The sequence below is a fragment of the Squalius cephalus genome (assembly GCF_949319135.1).
Source record: "Squalius cephalus genome assembly, chromosome: 3".
NCBI classification, from domain to species: domain Eukaryota; kingdom Metazoa; phylum Chordata; class Actinopteri; order Cypriniformes; family Leuciscidae; genus Squalius; species Squalius cephalus.
In genome coordinates this window covers 57,319,530-57,334,637 of record NC_137124.1, presented here as the reverse complement: position 1 = coordinate 57,334,637, position 15,108 = coordinate 57,319,530, and the positions used below count along the sequence as shown (strand labels likewise).

At 37.4% G+C, this 15,108-nt stretch overlaps 1 protein-coding gene across 8 annotated transcripts in view; it reads right to left on the bottom strand.

Moving 5' to 3' along the window:
* Positions 1-15,108, bottom strand: part of myo9aa (myosin IXAa) — a 178,714-nt gene that overhangs the window by 140,649 nt on the left and 22,957 nt on the right. For all 8 annotated transcript variants that reach the window (XM_079864907.1, XM_079864909.1, XM_079864912.1 and 5 more), the window contains exon 2: positions 1,938-2,855. In XM_079864907.1, coding sequence (XP_079721033.1) covers positions 1,938-2,780 — 843 coding nt within the window. In that variant the 5' untranslated portion in view covers positions 2,781-2,855. The remainder of the gene's footprint in view (positions 1-1,937; positions 2,856-15,108) is intronic.

Genomic DNA, 15,108 nt, shown 5'->3' with positions numbered 1-15,108 from the left:
GCTTATCTAGATCACAAAGCACACGAAACTGGAAGCATATCAAAGAATGTGACTAATTGCACACATTCTTGGTCTATTGAAGGTGTGATGTTGATCATTTCAAAGAGCGGATGACCATCAGACCTCAAACGTCATGCCTCAGGATCCAAAGACTGTTCACTCTGAAACTGAAAGTGTTGCATGGAGACCCAAAGTCACAACCAATCAGAACACATTTAGTGTTAAATATACAGATACCAGGAGTGACTGGAATAGCAACCAACAAAATGTCTAGTCACATGTCGCAGTGGTTTAGTTCCATTAACTTTTTCCATTAATGGCCGATATTTGTGCCATGGAATTGATTTCCAGGCACCTTCGTTAGGGCGATTTTTAGAATTACCTTATTAAATGTATTTGTGGCCGTGTTTCCATTACAGATCTGCGCAAAACTTTTGCGATACTTTCTAAATGTCAATAAAAAACGATCGCGAAATGACGCCGTTTCCATTGACCGATGTTATGCGACTAAAGCGTAATTGTTTCTCTCTTGCGATAAGTCATTCCAAAAATCATGCCAATGGATGTTGGTGCGTTTATGTATCGCAGCCAACGCACTAGACATTATTATTAAATCAAAGGAGGCGTAGGCGTTTTATCCAAACATTAAAGGAGAACTCCGGTCAATTTTAACATTGAGCTCATTTTTTTGTACATTTGGAGTGCTGTCAGTACAGAGAACAACGACAAAAATCGGTGTTGCCTACACCGTGTTATCCTCTTTTTAAAATTTGCACCCTGTTGACTTCAATGGGGCAAGTTTTAAACCTGCTTTTAGCCTCTTAACATCCTTGATGTGTCATTACAAGTGCACAGGTCATGTGAGTGATTCCTTCAGAGGGAAGATCTGACTGCAGTAGATGTGCAAGATATGAATAAAAATGATATTTATTTAGCCAGCGCACATACCTGTATTTACATCCTGTTTTCGGTCGAAGTCCACAGTAATCGATTGTCGAGTTCAGGCGCATGATCATAGGTACTAAACCAATGCGCGTGAACTCGACAATCGATTACTATGGACTTTGACCGAAAACAGAATGTAAATACAGGTATGTGCGCTGGCTGAATAAACATCATTTTTATTAATATCTTTCACATCTACTGCAGTCAGATTCACTCGTGTTCACTCTGAAGGAATCACTCACATGACCTGTGCACTTGTATGACACATCAAGGATGTTAAGAGGCTAAAAGCAGGTTTAAAACTTGCCCCATTGAAGTCAACAGGGTGCAAATTTTAAAAAGAGGATAACACGGTGTAGGCAACACCGATTTTTGTCGTTGTTCTCTGTATTGACAGCACTCCAAACGTACAAAAAAATGAGCTCAATGTTAAAATTGACCGGAGTTCTCCTTTAATGGCAAGGAAAGCCCCTTATACTAGTGAGCGGCACAAATGAGGTGTTTCTGGGTGTTTCTCCCTCATTTCTGCTTCAAGATCTTGATAAATTGTGGAATTTCTTTGTTGTTTAGAATCCAGTATTCCCGTGATGCCCTTGTCTTTTATGAGTTTAATAAAAAAAACTGTCTCATCTTCTGTCCAAACACACCATGCCTTCTTTAAAGAATGATCGACTTTATACGTACGTCAGGTGACCTGTAAATACTCCTGCAATGGAATATTCCTTTTTCGAATTGCCTGAACAAACACTTTTTTGAGATATATGGGTTTTTTTGCGAAATTGACGTGTTTCACTTGGGCGTATTTTCAATTCGCATTTTCAATTTAATGGAAACGCGGCTTGTGTTGTCCCTCTATTAAGTTTCCAACCCTGGTTAAGGACAGAATGGAAGGCTTATTAAAGATTAGCTCTAAGCACAAACCTATAAACCTTGGCCTATAAACCAACAACAACAACCTTGTGATATTGTTAATTAATATAATCAGCTCTTACCTCCAGCACTGGTCCGGCACCCAGGATGATCTGCTCCACTCCGCTAGCAAAGCCTTTCTGACTGAGAGCCGTGAGGTGGTGGATCAAGAAGTTGGTGCTTTGGGTCTTTCCCGATCCACTCTCCCCAGAAATAACAATGCATTGATTCTGCTTACTTTGCAGCATTGCATGATAGGCCACGTCCGCCACCGCATAGATGTGCGGCTCCAGCTTGCCCAGCTGGTGATTATCGTACATCTTAACGTATTTGGGATTATAGATAGGCAGGAACTTGAAGGGGTTGATGACTATGAGGATGCTTCCCACATACGTGTAAATCTTCTCCTGTTTGAAGCGACTGCGCAGGTTGTCCAACAGGGTTTTCTCGTTGAGATTCGGCAGGTTGCAGAGGTCGTCGAAGTCCTTCGGCAAGGGCTGCGGCAGAAAGCCCCGCTCAACCATGCGCCGCCGCTCTTCCGTGACCTGCAACCACATCTGCAAGTTCCCGTAGTGGATCGAGCCGTCGAGGTTCTTCTCCCGTAGCAAGAAGCGGTAGTCCTCGCTGCTGAAACGGTTCTCCAAAGCCATGCGCGGCCACAGCATCATGCGCTGGACGGGACAGTCGGTGGGGTTGAGGATCCATTCTTCCCCACCGAACTCCTTGACTTCCGCTAGGACGTAGCATTTCGTCCGATCTAGCTGCAGCCGGTCGATGATCTGCTCGATGACCTCCGCGGCTGAAGTGATCTTGCGGGCGGTGACGGGGCAGTAGATGGTGCCCTCGGCGATGACCCCTGGGTAGATGCGCAGCGTGAACTCGGAGTCCTCAAAGCGTCGTCTCCCGCCAACATCATGAACACTCATATTGGAGGCGCAGTTTCCATCAGCACTCACTGTAGATCCTTCAAAAGGGCCCGATACTGCGTCAAGACATTACAACTGCAAGAAAAATGAAAATTCAAAGTAAACAAACCAGTCACAAGTCGCACGGGTATATTTGTGGAAACAGCCAACAATACACTGTATGGGTCAAAATGATCGATTTTTCTTTTTAAATGCCAAAAATCATTAGGATATTAAAGTAAAGATCATGTTCCATGAAGATATTTTGTAAATCTCCTACCGTAGATATATAAAACATTTATTTTTGTGAGTGAATGCTGCACAATCGCGAACAAAAATGGACAACTTTAAAGGAGATTTACGGACCGCTTTGTCAATGGATATCAAAGATGATTTCAAGAGTAAATATCTTGTACAATTACTGTTCATCTACTTTTCAAAATGTTGTCTCATATATTATGCAAATTCAGACATCATCCACCTTCTCAAAACCCCAGATGAACACTAATAACCAGTCACAAAGGCTTTTATCATCGCTCAAAGGTTTATCTAGATCACAAAGCACACAAAACTGGAAGCATATCAAAGAATGTGACTAATTGCACACAATAACTTGGTCTATTGAAGGTGTGATGTTGAGCATTTCAAAGAGCGGATGACCATCAGACCTCAAACGTCATGCCTCAGGATCCAAAGACTGTTCACTCTGAAACTGAAAATGCTGCATGGAGACCCAAAGTCACAACCAATCAGAACACATTTAGTGTTAAATATACAGATACCAGGCGTGACTGGAATAGCAACCAAGCAACCAACAAAATGTCTGTCGCAGTGGTTTAGGTCCAAAGTCAGAAATCAACTTTTCCATTAATGGGCAATTTTTTTGATTTTTCCAAAAAAAATTACCCATGTGACTGGTTATTAGTTCAACTGGGGTTTTCAGTGGTTGATACCAATGTTTTGAGAAGATGGATGATTTCTGAATTTGCATATTATATGAGACAACATTTTGAAAAGTAGATGAACAGTAATTGTAAAATCATGTTTGATATCCATTGACAAAGCGGTCCGTAAACTTTGCAACTAACACTGCTGTATCTGTAACTATACTGGTATCGGCCAGTATTAGCATTTAAAATCAGTTTATCAATATTTTTTTTTTACAAAGATATTCAGAATTTTTTTTCCTGAATCATATTTTTCTACTTAATCAGTGACTGGTTCTTTAATGTCGGGTCTGCGTATAAACTGGCATCATTTGGTGGGTCTCTGAAGAGCAGCACCATTACATCACTGTGTGTTCAACAATATATAACAGCATTTCAGGGATATTTAAATGACCAATTTTCATAACGGCCATGAAGTGAGAAACAGATTTCACAAACTTTGCATAAATAGCATAACTACTACTAAAACACAACTAATAATAATAATAAACATTTATTTTTATTGTTGTAGTCTAATGATCATTTAAATCTCCAACAAACTGGTTATCAATCAAAATAAAACAAACAAAGATGAATATTATTGCTACTGCTAAACACATTTATATGTCTGGATATGCATATATTGTGAATTCATAGACATTTTTTTTTAGCAGTAGTATACTAATTAAGTTACTAATCCAACTTATTTCACATAAATGAACAAACCAACAGTTAAATGATTAACTGCTGTTTCTAAGAGATTAAAACAGACTGATTGACTATGAAGAATGGACAGATCCGTGTGTCGGGACACACTGGGTCACTATCTGCTCTCAAACAGAGCACAGAAAATCAGCCCGCTGCCAAAATCACCAGCTGCCACCTTCTCCAACAGACACACAATAACTTGATTCACAACCATCCACTTAATAATGCCTCCAAGGGTTGCTATTCATCACAGAAGCACTGTGTGCAAAGAAAAAACACGGCAATTACTTTGTTAAATTGCTGTAAACTTTACATAAATGTCGATGTTTAACATAAAACACCTGCCCAACAAACAAGTTAAAGGGGTGGTTGATTATGATTTGACTTTTCTAACTTTAGTGAGTGTGTAATGTTGCTGTTTGAGCTTAAACAACATCTGCAAAGTCACAGCGCTCAAAGTTCAAAGCAAAGGACGATATTTGCTTTTAAAGAAATCGCTTTTTAAGGACTACAACAAACGGCTGGTCAACGACATTCCTCCCGGGTTAGTGACATCACCAACCCTAAAATTTACATAAACCCCGCCCTCTGAACACAATTTATAGATTATCATGACACAATATGCTAATCAATGATTTGAAGATAACTACACATAAGCTACATATATTCATAAACTAACCATTCAGAAATGTCCTGTTGCTTCTACATGTTGTCACTTCTTCTTGAGTCTCTCCATCTTTCTGACTTCGGTTTGAACATAAAGGGCTAAAAGTTTTGAAATTTTCAGTGCATGTGTGTGAGGTAAAAGGACACAAGCTGTTGAAGCTCCGCCCCCTGTGCCGGGAGCAGCAGCTCATTTGCATTTAAAAGGAACAGACACAAAAACGGTGCGTTTTTGTTCACCCTCAAAAAGTCACAATGTTAACATGCTGTATAAAAATATCTGTGGGGTATTTTGAGCCAAAACTTCACATACACACTCTAGGGACATCAGAGACTTATTTTACATCTTGTGAAAAGGGCATTATACCACCCCTTTAATCTACACCCACAGACCTGCATTTGTTTGACGCTAAACAAACCAAGACTCTACGTTCAGTCTTCACACAATCTGAGGGCACAGGCTATCTTTGAAACAACAACTCAAAGAGTAACAGCATTCGGGGGTTTCAATACAGGAGCCCGTTCAGGAGCAGGGCTTTATTTATTTGTGCTTGTGAGGTCAATGTGGCCCTTGTCCACTGGTGCCCGTCTCTCATCAGGAGTTAATGAGACCTCCTCTTGTGCGTCTGATATCTGGAGTCAAGCCAGCGCTCTCAGGTGCAGAGACGGGTCTCACTGAGGTCCTGTATAGCAATGTTATTGATACAACAGACACATTCATCTACACGGGGACATTTGCAGCGAGGGGCTGGTATTTAGACATCTTTTAAACATCAGGATTGTTTTAGAGCTTAACTGCTGTCCAAGACTTGTTCAAGTAGAATTTTTGGAGACCATTTGTGGAAAAATAGCTGTTAAGAAAATGAATACCAGACAGAAAGTGTCAAAACGAACACATCCTATCATCCTGTAGCTGTTTTTTTTAGGGCACCGTCTATTTATGAACATCAGCATGCAGCATTTTGCAAACTGTGCTGTATTAGTATATATAATCATGCATATTCTTTTAACCGTATGTGCAACAGCATGCAAAATGCAAACGTTTCAAACAGTAATATCTTGTCACTTAACCTCATTACATTGCATGTTTAATTCAGTGAGAAGTGACTCCAGCCATCATCATCATCCAGCACGTAAATCCTATTACTTGGCATTTGTAATCCTGTTTTCAAGATGTTAAATATCAAATGTTGATTTCAAGGGATGCATGATATATTGGTATCATATTTCATATGCACACAGATATAAATACACATACAGAATCACATCCAAATTTACCATCTAATGTTAAAATGCATGCTTTTATTCCTTTGGTGCTTTTCACGTGGCAGTAAAAAAAAAATATATATATATATTTTTTTTTTTTTTTTAAATGAAACTAATGTACTACATTTTATTTTGTACTTTTAGCAGATTTAATGGTTCTAAATTATATTTATGCAGTAGTTATAATCCATTTATTCACTTTTTGGAGCATAGACCTGCAAATTAAATTTCCAACTTAAACTGACGTAAATCTTGAATGATTTGGAGCACAGACTTAAGTTTGGTCTCTTTTTAAAGACGACACTTGGCAGATTATAGATGAAGTAAAGAAATATTTATTTTCCAAATTAGTTTTATGCTAAAACTAAGAGAAAAACGAAGCCATGACTCTAAACAAGTTGTTTCAAATTTTAGCTTTATATCTTAAAAAAATGAGCTTTCAGTAAGATTTTGTTCGGCCGCAGTACCAAAATTTTCCACTAGAAGAAATTAGTCTCCCATTCATTTCCAATACATCCATTTTTTTCTTTCATACGTGACAATTTTTTCAGAACCATTTAACATTTTCAAATCATGTGCGTGCGTGTGTGTGTGCTCACATAGCAAGTGCCAAAATCTTTACCAAGTTTCGAACCATTCTGATGAAGTAACAAATTCTAAAAATAAAAAATAAAATAAAAATTCAGTCAAAAATGACAGAGGAGCACCAGAGGGTTGACCTCTGGTAACACTATTTCGATGGTCCACTTTAGACAATATACTAACTATAAGTAACTTTGCAACTACATTTCAACTTATTCTACTAACCTAAGCATAACAGTCTACTAATACTCTAATGACAGTAAGTTGACGTTTAGTTGCAAAGTTACTTATAGTTAGTAGAGTGGATCATCAAAATAAAGTGTAACCTAACTTTCTCTCTTTAAATACTTTGTTCAGTTCAAGAAAAATGTATGCAATTTTATATATTATTTGTTTAAAAGAATTAAAAGAGCAGTTTCTTGTCTATCGTTGTTTTGTTCAACTGGTCGAGATTGATATGGGATTTGGAAGGTAATTACTAATAAGTAATACAATATTTTTAAGAGAGAGTAATTAGTACAGTAATCTAATTACACTGTTGAAGATAGTGCTAGTAATTAATTACTTTTTTAGAGTAACTTACCCAACACTGTTGCCAACAGAATGAAAGCCTATTAACAAAAGCCGCTTTTCCAGCACGGTTCGGTACGGTTAGCCAACTGGGCCGAGAAGTCCAGGCCAGGAACGGTTTGTAATCGTGCCGTAACAGGCTCAAGTGGAAACAGCAAGAACCGTTCCTTACCGTTCTCAGAGCCATTCGGCCCGACAGTGGAAAGCGGCTAAAGAATGCATCATTTTACAGTTAAATGGCCTTGGGATTAAAAATTGCAGTTTTAACAGGGACATTTATGTCCTTAAGGTCCTAAATGTGTTACTATTTTGTGTAGTTGGTGTAAAATAGATTTATGAAAGGAAATCAGGGTGAAATATTAAAATACACACATGGCACTAACAGGCAAAATGATTCCCCCCCAAAAAATTAAGATAAAAATGTCCTTAAGCACACACAAGGGTTAATAACACTGCTAAAATACATCTAAAAACAAAATCCATTCTTCATGCTGCTAATCATGTTGTGATACCTTCATTTACTGATGTTGATGTTTCTGACGTCACAAACTAACTTGTAACCAATCAGATCAACGTGTGATCGTCAATGAGTGGATCTCTGAGCTGAGTGAGTGGAGGCGGGCTCATTTGCATATTCATAGAACCATGAATACTAAATGAGGCAAGGGTGTCGGGTTACATTCAAGATATTTTAAGGCATTGAATTTTTTTTTTTCAAGGAAAATATGTAATTTTGATGATCAAAGATGAGTTTTAAGGGATAAAATGAATGACTATAGTGGGATTTTAAATCTATTAATTTCGTTTTTATTTGTTTAGAGAATATAGCATAGAATTAGAATTGTAATATTGGCTATTATTTATCACTGCATTCTAATAAAAGCAGTATGCCATATAATATAGTAAATATTATTAATTTTAATATAATAATATGGTAATTAACATAGTATTAGCACGTTCTGATACTACATCCAAAGACCAAATCCTACTTTGTGATTGTTGGATCACAAAATGCACAGAGAAACATATCGACCTCAGTGCACTCTGTAACGCCTAACCAGATTGCATAGGGAGCCATAAGGAGAGTATTAGAGGTGCACTTTGCTGAGCTCTCGGAGGATTTGGGGACCAGATGGTCAGAAAACTACTTAAAGGATAGCAACAGATTTAGAGGAAGATTCTTCTCCTGGGTCCATACTGCACCTTATTTATCATATCAGCTCAAATCAACTGTAATGGCTACAGCCTGAGGACATCAGGAACTTCACACTTTACAAAACTTGAAACGGTCAAAAAGAAACCACATATTTGAGAATTTCCCAGAAAGAAAAGAATATTCTTTTTTTTTTCCATACAAATACAGGTTGAGTCACATTGTAGACGTACCAGACATTACGAGGCTGACAAAACCTGGCAAAGTTGTTCTGAAATCTACCTTTAGCATCAGCAAGGCATTCTTGAACGAAAAAAAACAACATGGTTTCAGCTTGTGATCAAGAGTAGGAATCTTTCAGAAGGAATTTGCACTCACTTGTAACAATCTTTATCACATGTGAAACACTGAGGGCTTTCTGTAGCACGTTCTTGTGAATGCATAAGAGGTGATGTAGTTGTTGTGGACCGTGGACGAGGAACCAAAGAACTATGCAAAAACTCTCTAGAGTTCTGTAGAAATATGAACGGCCTGCATTTAAACAAATTCAACACATGCAACATCTCCTACAAGCTTAAAAGCTAATTAGACAAAATATTTAGGCTGTGGTCAATAATTGTATCTCTTAAAACTCATCTCTGATCATCAAAATAACATTATTAAACTTTTTTCCTTGGAAAAAAAATTCTTCATGCCTTAAAATAGCTTGAATGTAACTCTACACCCTTGCCTCATTTAGTATACGCGGTTCTATTAATATGCAAATTAGCCCCGCCTCCACTCACTCACAGCATTGGAACAACACCAGGGTGAGTAAATTATGACTTCATTTTCCTTTTAGGGTGAACTAACCCTTTAAAGTCCCCCTGTGGTGAAAAACAAGCTTTTAAATGTTGTTTATATGTCTATGTGGTGTTTTTAATATGCTTTTAGACAAACCATGTGTAAATTCATAAGTCGACACCATTGCTGAGTATTTTCTGCTTAAAACTGCAGTGAACCAAAGACAGTCTCAAAAACACACTTTGAAATCGCTGGTGTTTCTGACGTCACAAACTACCTTATAACCAATCAGATCAACGTGTGATCATCAACGAGTGGATCTCTGAGCTGAGTGAGTGAGTGGAGGCGGGGCTCATTTGCATATTCATAGAACCACGTATACTAAATGAGGCAAGGGTGTCGAGTTACATTCAAGCTATTTTAAGGCATGCAGACATTTTTTTCAAGGAAAATTTTGTAATTTGTATGCAATTTGTAATTGGTAGATGTAATTTTGGTGATCAAAGATGCGTTTTAATGGATAAAATTTTTGACTACAGGAGGACTTATTATGAGATTCACCAAAAGATAATTCTGCATAGGCCAAGTTAAATTCCTGACACTGTGCGGTGAACCCAGAGGAAACTCCAAACCCTCTCAACCCCAAAACAGAGATCCATTCAAAAAGCGCTGCCACGTCTATGGCACTGCAAGTCAATTAGTCAAACGGGTCCTTTGTTTCAAACCCAACACTGCTCGAGATCTTTTGCACTGTAACAGTTCCTGGAGCGGCTATCCCTGATTATGGAGACAAGAATGCCTATACAATAAGAGCATATGATCTGAGCACTGGCCAATCAGAGGAGAGCACTGTGACTGAAGTATGTATGCAGTTGAAACAGGGTTTAACGAGGCATGGAGAACCAGGCGTTCCTGCCTTACGTTCTGCTGCTTTTACAAGCGCTTAGAAGTCACCGTAAGAGTCAATAATGCTCCGAGAGAGCAGGAAAGAGGAAATCACACTTTTAAACACACAAAAACATTACTGGGAAGAATCCTCAAAAAAATGCAGAGGACAAACATCCATAATCTCACTATGTTCACTGCCTCTGGGCTTGGGTTTATTATTGCTGGTAATAAGCAAAGATATACTGTTGCAAAACAAACATGTTTCAAAGTAAAGGAAGGGGACTGTTTTATAGGACTGCGGCCAAAAATAAAGACACAAGGGAAAATATTCTGAACATAAAGTGAGGGAAAACATGCATTACTTTAGAGAACCTCTTACACAACATCCAAGACAACATAGAAATCTTTGAAGGAATAGTTTAACTGGGAAAAATGGAAAATTCCAAGAATGTAATCAAATATTTAACAGTGAAACAAATTCATTGAAATATGAATAATCTGAATATTTGGGGTAATCTTGTTCGCTCTTCAATGTCTATGTCATCGCCGACGTAACAACGCTGTAGTGATTGCATATTTTTGTAGGCCAACCTGGAAGTTCGCTTTACCCTCGACAAAAACCCAATAAGATGTTTCACATTGGCTTTTGGATTATTGCAGAAAATGGGGTCTGTGACCAACAAAAGTTTATGATTCTTAAACATTTAGTTTATCATGAAACGCTCCACAAATTAACACAATTTTTAGGTTTAAATACAATCGGCAGAGTAAAAAAAGCTAAACGTAGACTATAAATGAACTAGCCTACACATCTGTCACAAAATCAAAATCATCCCCATTAAAGGGATAGTTCACCCAAAAATGAAAATTAGTCCATTATTTACTCACCCTGAATCCATCCTAGTTGTATATGACTTCCTTCTTTCAGACGAATACAATCAGAGTGAGCCTATATTAAAAAAAAACATCCTGGCTCTTCCAAGCTTTATAATGGGAGTGAATGGGCACTATTTTTTAAGTCCATAAAAGTGCATCTATCCAACATAAAAGTGCATCTATCCAACATAAAAGTGCATCTATCCAACATAAAAGTGCATCTATCCAACATAAAAGTGCATCTATTCATCATTAAAGTGCATCTATTCATCATAAAAGTGCATCTATCCATCATAAAAGTGCATCTATCCATCATAAAAGTGCATCTATCCATCATAAAAGTGCATCTATCCAACATAAAAGTGCATCTATCCATCATAAAAGTGCATCTATCCATCATAAAAGTGCATCTATCCATCATAAGTGCATCTATCCATCATAAGTGCATCTATCCAACATAAAAGTGCATCTATCCATCATAAAAGTGCATCTATCCATCATAAAAGTGCATCTATCCATCATAAGTGCATCTATCCATCATAAGTGCATCTATCCAACATAAAAGTGCATCTATTCATCATAAAAGTGCATCTATTCATCATAAAAGTGCATCTATTCATCATAAAAGCGCATCTATCCATCATAAAAGTGCATCTATCCATCATAAAAGAGCATCTATCCAACATAAAAGTGCATCTATCCATCATAAAAGTGCATCTATCCATCATAAAAATGCATCTATCCATCATAAAAGTGCATCTATCCATCATAAAAATGCATCTATCCATCATAAAAGTGCATCTATTCATCATAAAAGTGCATCTGTCCATCATAAAAGTGTCCCAAACGGCTCTGTCGGGTTAATAAAGGCCTTCTGAAGTGAAGTGATGCGTTGGTGTAAGAAAAATATCCATATTTAAAACTTTATCGACTAAAATAACTAGCTTCCGGCAGACGGCCGTACGCATCGATTTATGGCAAAAGAGTAACACTTGAAAGCTAAACTCTTTTAGTCTTTAATATTAAAAGAGAGAAAAAAAATTTCCGTGAGGTTTGAGTTTGCAGTTATTTTAGCAACAGTCTTTTCACAAATCACAAGCCGCTATTACAAGATGATGCATTTCATGTCGTAGAATAAAATGTGAAGATCGCTTTAGTGTGTCACTCTTTTGTGTGAACCACTTATTTTAATGATGAAACTGGAAGTGCTAAAATGTCTGCGTTTTGGCTTACAAAAAAAACACCATCCCTGCTGCACTTTATTTGAGTTCAGTGATTTTTTCCACCAGATTTAATAGTAGTCAAGCTCTCAAATCCTGTTCTCGTTTCTGCATGTTCAAACCTAGGGTGTCCTGATACGATTCCTGCGAGAACCGAGAACTTTGCATACAGAGCCGTATTCTCAACTGTATGCAAAAAAAGGAGTATTGTGAATTGTTTCAAAGGGAGGAAGTACATTTTACAGTGAACAATGTCTTAACTTTCAATCAGATAATCACATAAAGCTCCCATACATCATTTGAAGCACCATTTTTATTAAGTTTTTTTTTTTTTTTATGGGACATTTCGAGCTTGGCATGTTTGGTCACCATCCACTTTCACTGTATGCAAAAGAGCAGCCTGGATGATCTGATAAATAACTCCTGTGTTCCACATAGGGGTGTAACAATATATCGCAACGCAAAAATGCATCAATATGTATCGTGGATAGTGACAATATGTATTGTGTATAATTCACCCAAAATGAAAATTCAAAGTTTACAGAGTTTTAGTGTCAGTACAACATTATATATAATGTTGAATATAATGTATTATAATGCAATGGGGGAATATTTGTGGGTCCTGATAATGCCAAATGTCTTGTTACCAGTAAAAAGTGGCCTACATTATTTTAAATATATCTAGTCAGTGAAAGAGTGCAAGCATATTCGTCTAAAATAATTTAGTATTTTCAGCTTCAGAATCATGAATATTGTTATTCTGGTGTCTCTATTGTCCTGTGCTTTGGTTTCAGCACTAAACACACCAATGTAACACCAAATTTAGCATTTTAATCTACAGTACATTTTTGTTAACCTTTTACCATATGTCTTGGAGTATCACAATAATATCATATCGTGATATGTATCGAATCGAGACATGAGGTTATCATTACACCCCATGTTCCACATATTTCTTTTAATACCTGATGAAGCTTCTACGATCAAAATATTGTAGTATAAATGTATATATTTGTGCGACTCTTCTTCAATAAAGATTAATTTCCATGTTGAAATAAATGTATCCCTTCACTAACAGTGGTCATGCCAGAAGCTCGTTCAAATACCAATTAAAAAACGTGATTATACATATCAGTGTTGAAGACGGGGCGCAGGATCAGAGGACCGGCTCACGCAGGGTCTGTCTGGGAAAGGACGGGTGAAGGCACTGAGGCCCAGGCTGTCTTGGAGATAAAGCAGGACTGCAGGATGAGATAATTACACAGATAATGAGCCGCTGGCAGCTGGCCCTTTGATTTATGACAGGGGTAGAGGGGTAAAACAGGCCTGGGAGGGCATACCGGTTCAGGCACCAACTCGCCCCATGGACATACTCCCCTCACACATGTGTAATTACAGGCCAGTCCTGCAGTCAAACAGCCACACATGTTCAGAGACGAGAGCCCTCGCCTACAGCCACTCACACTAAGAGGCGGCAATGACCTTGTCAGGACAATTTCTGAAGAGCATTCATGTCTGTTTGCTTTAGAATAAAAGGACACTGGTAGGGTAGCCAAATGACCACAGCTGTAATTGACAGCTAATATAAGTGGACTTGTCCGCTAGTGCTCATATAACTCAATTTTTAAACAAGCTTGAGAAAAAAAGAAAAGAAAAAAAAAAGTATGTATGCATGCATGTATGTATGTATGTAGTATGTAATATGTATGTATGTATGTATGTATGCATGCATGCATGCATGCATGCATGTATATGGTTGGGAATCGAAAATGAATACTTGGTCAGGAATCGGATAATTGTTATAAAAATAAAAATCTTATTTATTTCTGTGCATTTTAATATGACTTTAAACCATTCAAGCGCGACACGAGTCGCAAACTGCATCACATGAGTAACAGTATATCGTGCAGCTCTTAAAGTGACAGCAGCCTAATATATCTGCTGCCGTCTCTATAACAACACTAATCCAACAATATATAATATGTGACCCTGGACCACAAAACCAGTCACATGGGTCCACTTTCTGAAATTTATACATCATCTTTTTATTAATGTATGGTTTGTTAGGATATGACAATATTTGGTTGAGATACGACTATTTGAAAATCTGGAATCTGAGGGTGCAAAAAAATCGAAACATTGAGAAAATCGCCTTTAAAGTTGTGCATTTATGTTCACGATCGTGCTGCATTCACTCACAAAAATAAATGTTTTATATATTTACGGTAGGAAATGTAAAAAATCTTCATGGAACATGATCTTTACTTAATATCCTAATGATTTTTGACATAAAAGAAAAATCGATAATATTCACCCATACAATGTATTGTTGGCTATTGCCACAAATATACCCGTGCGACTCGAGACTGTTTTTTGTGATCCAGGGTCACATATATATAATTTATAGTAATAAACAACATTTTTACCAAAATAAAATCAATTTAAATTGACTCACAGAAATAAAATCAAACTAATTCCAAGTCATGAGACAAGGAGGGACTCACAAAACTAGTCTAGTCTAATGGTGCTCTCTTTAAAAACCAATGGCCAAATAAAAAAAAGCTAGTTAAAATTATTACAACACTGACTATCGTTGCATGCATCGGACTATGTTTCCCTTTAAAATCAGACATAAAAACACTTAAAAATGGAGTAAAAGAAAAAGTATTTCAAATCTATAGGCTACAGTTTGAACTGTAAAAAAAAAATCAGAT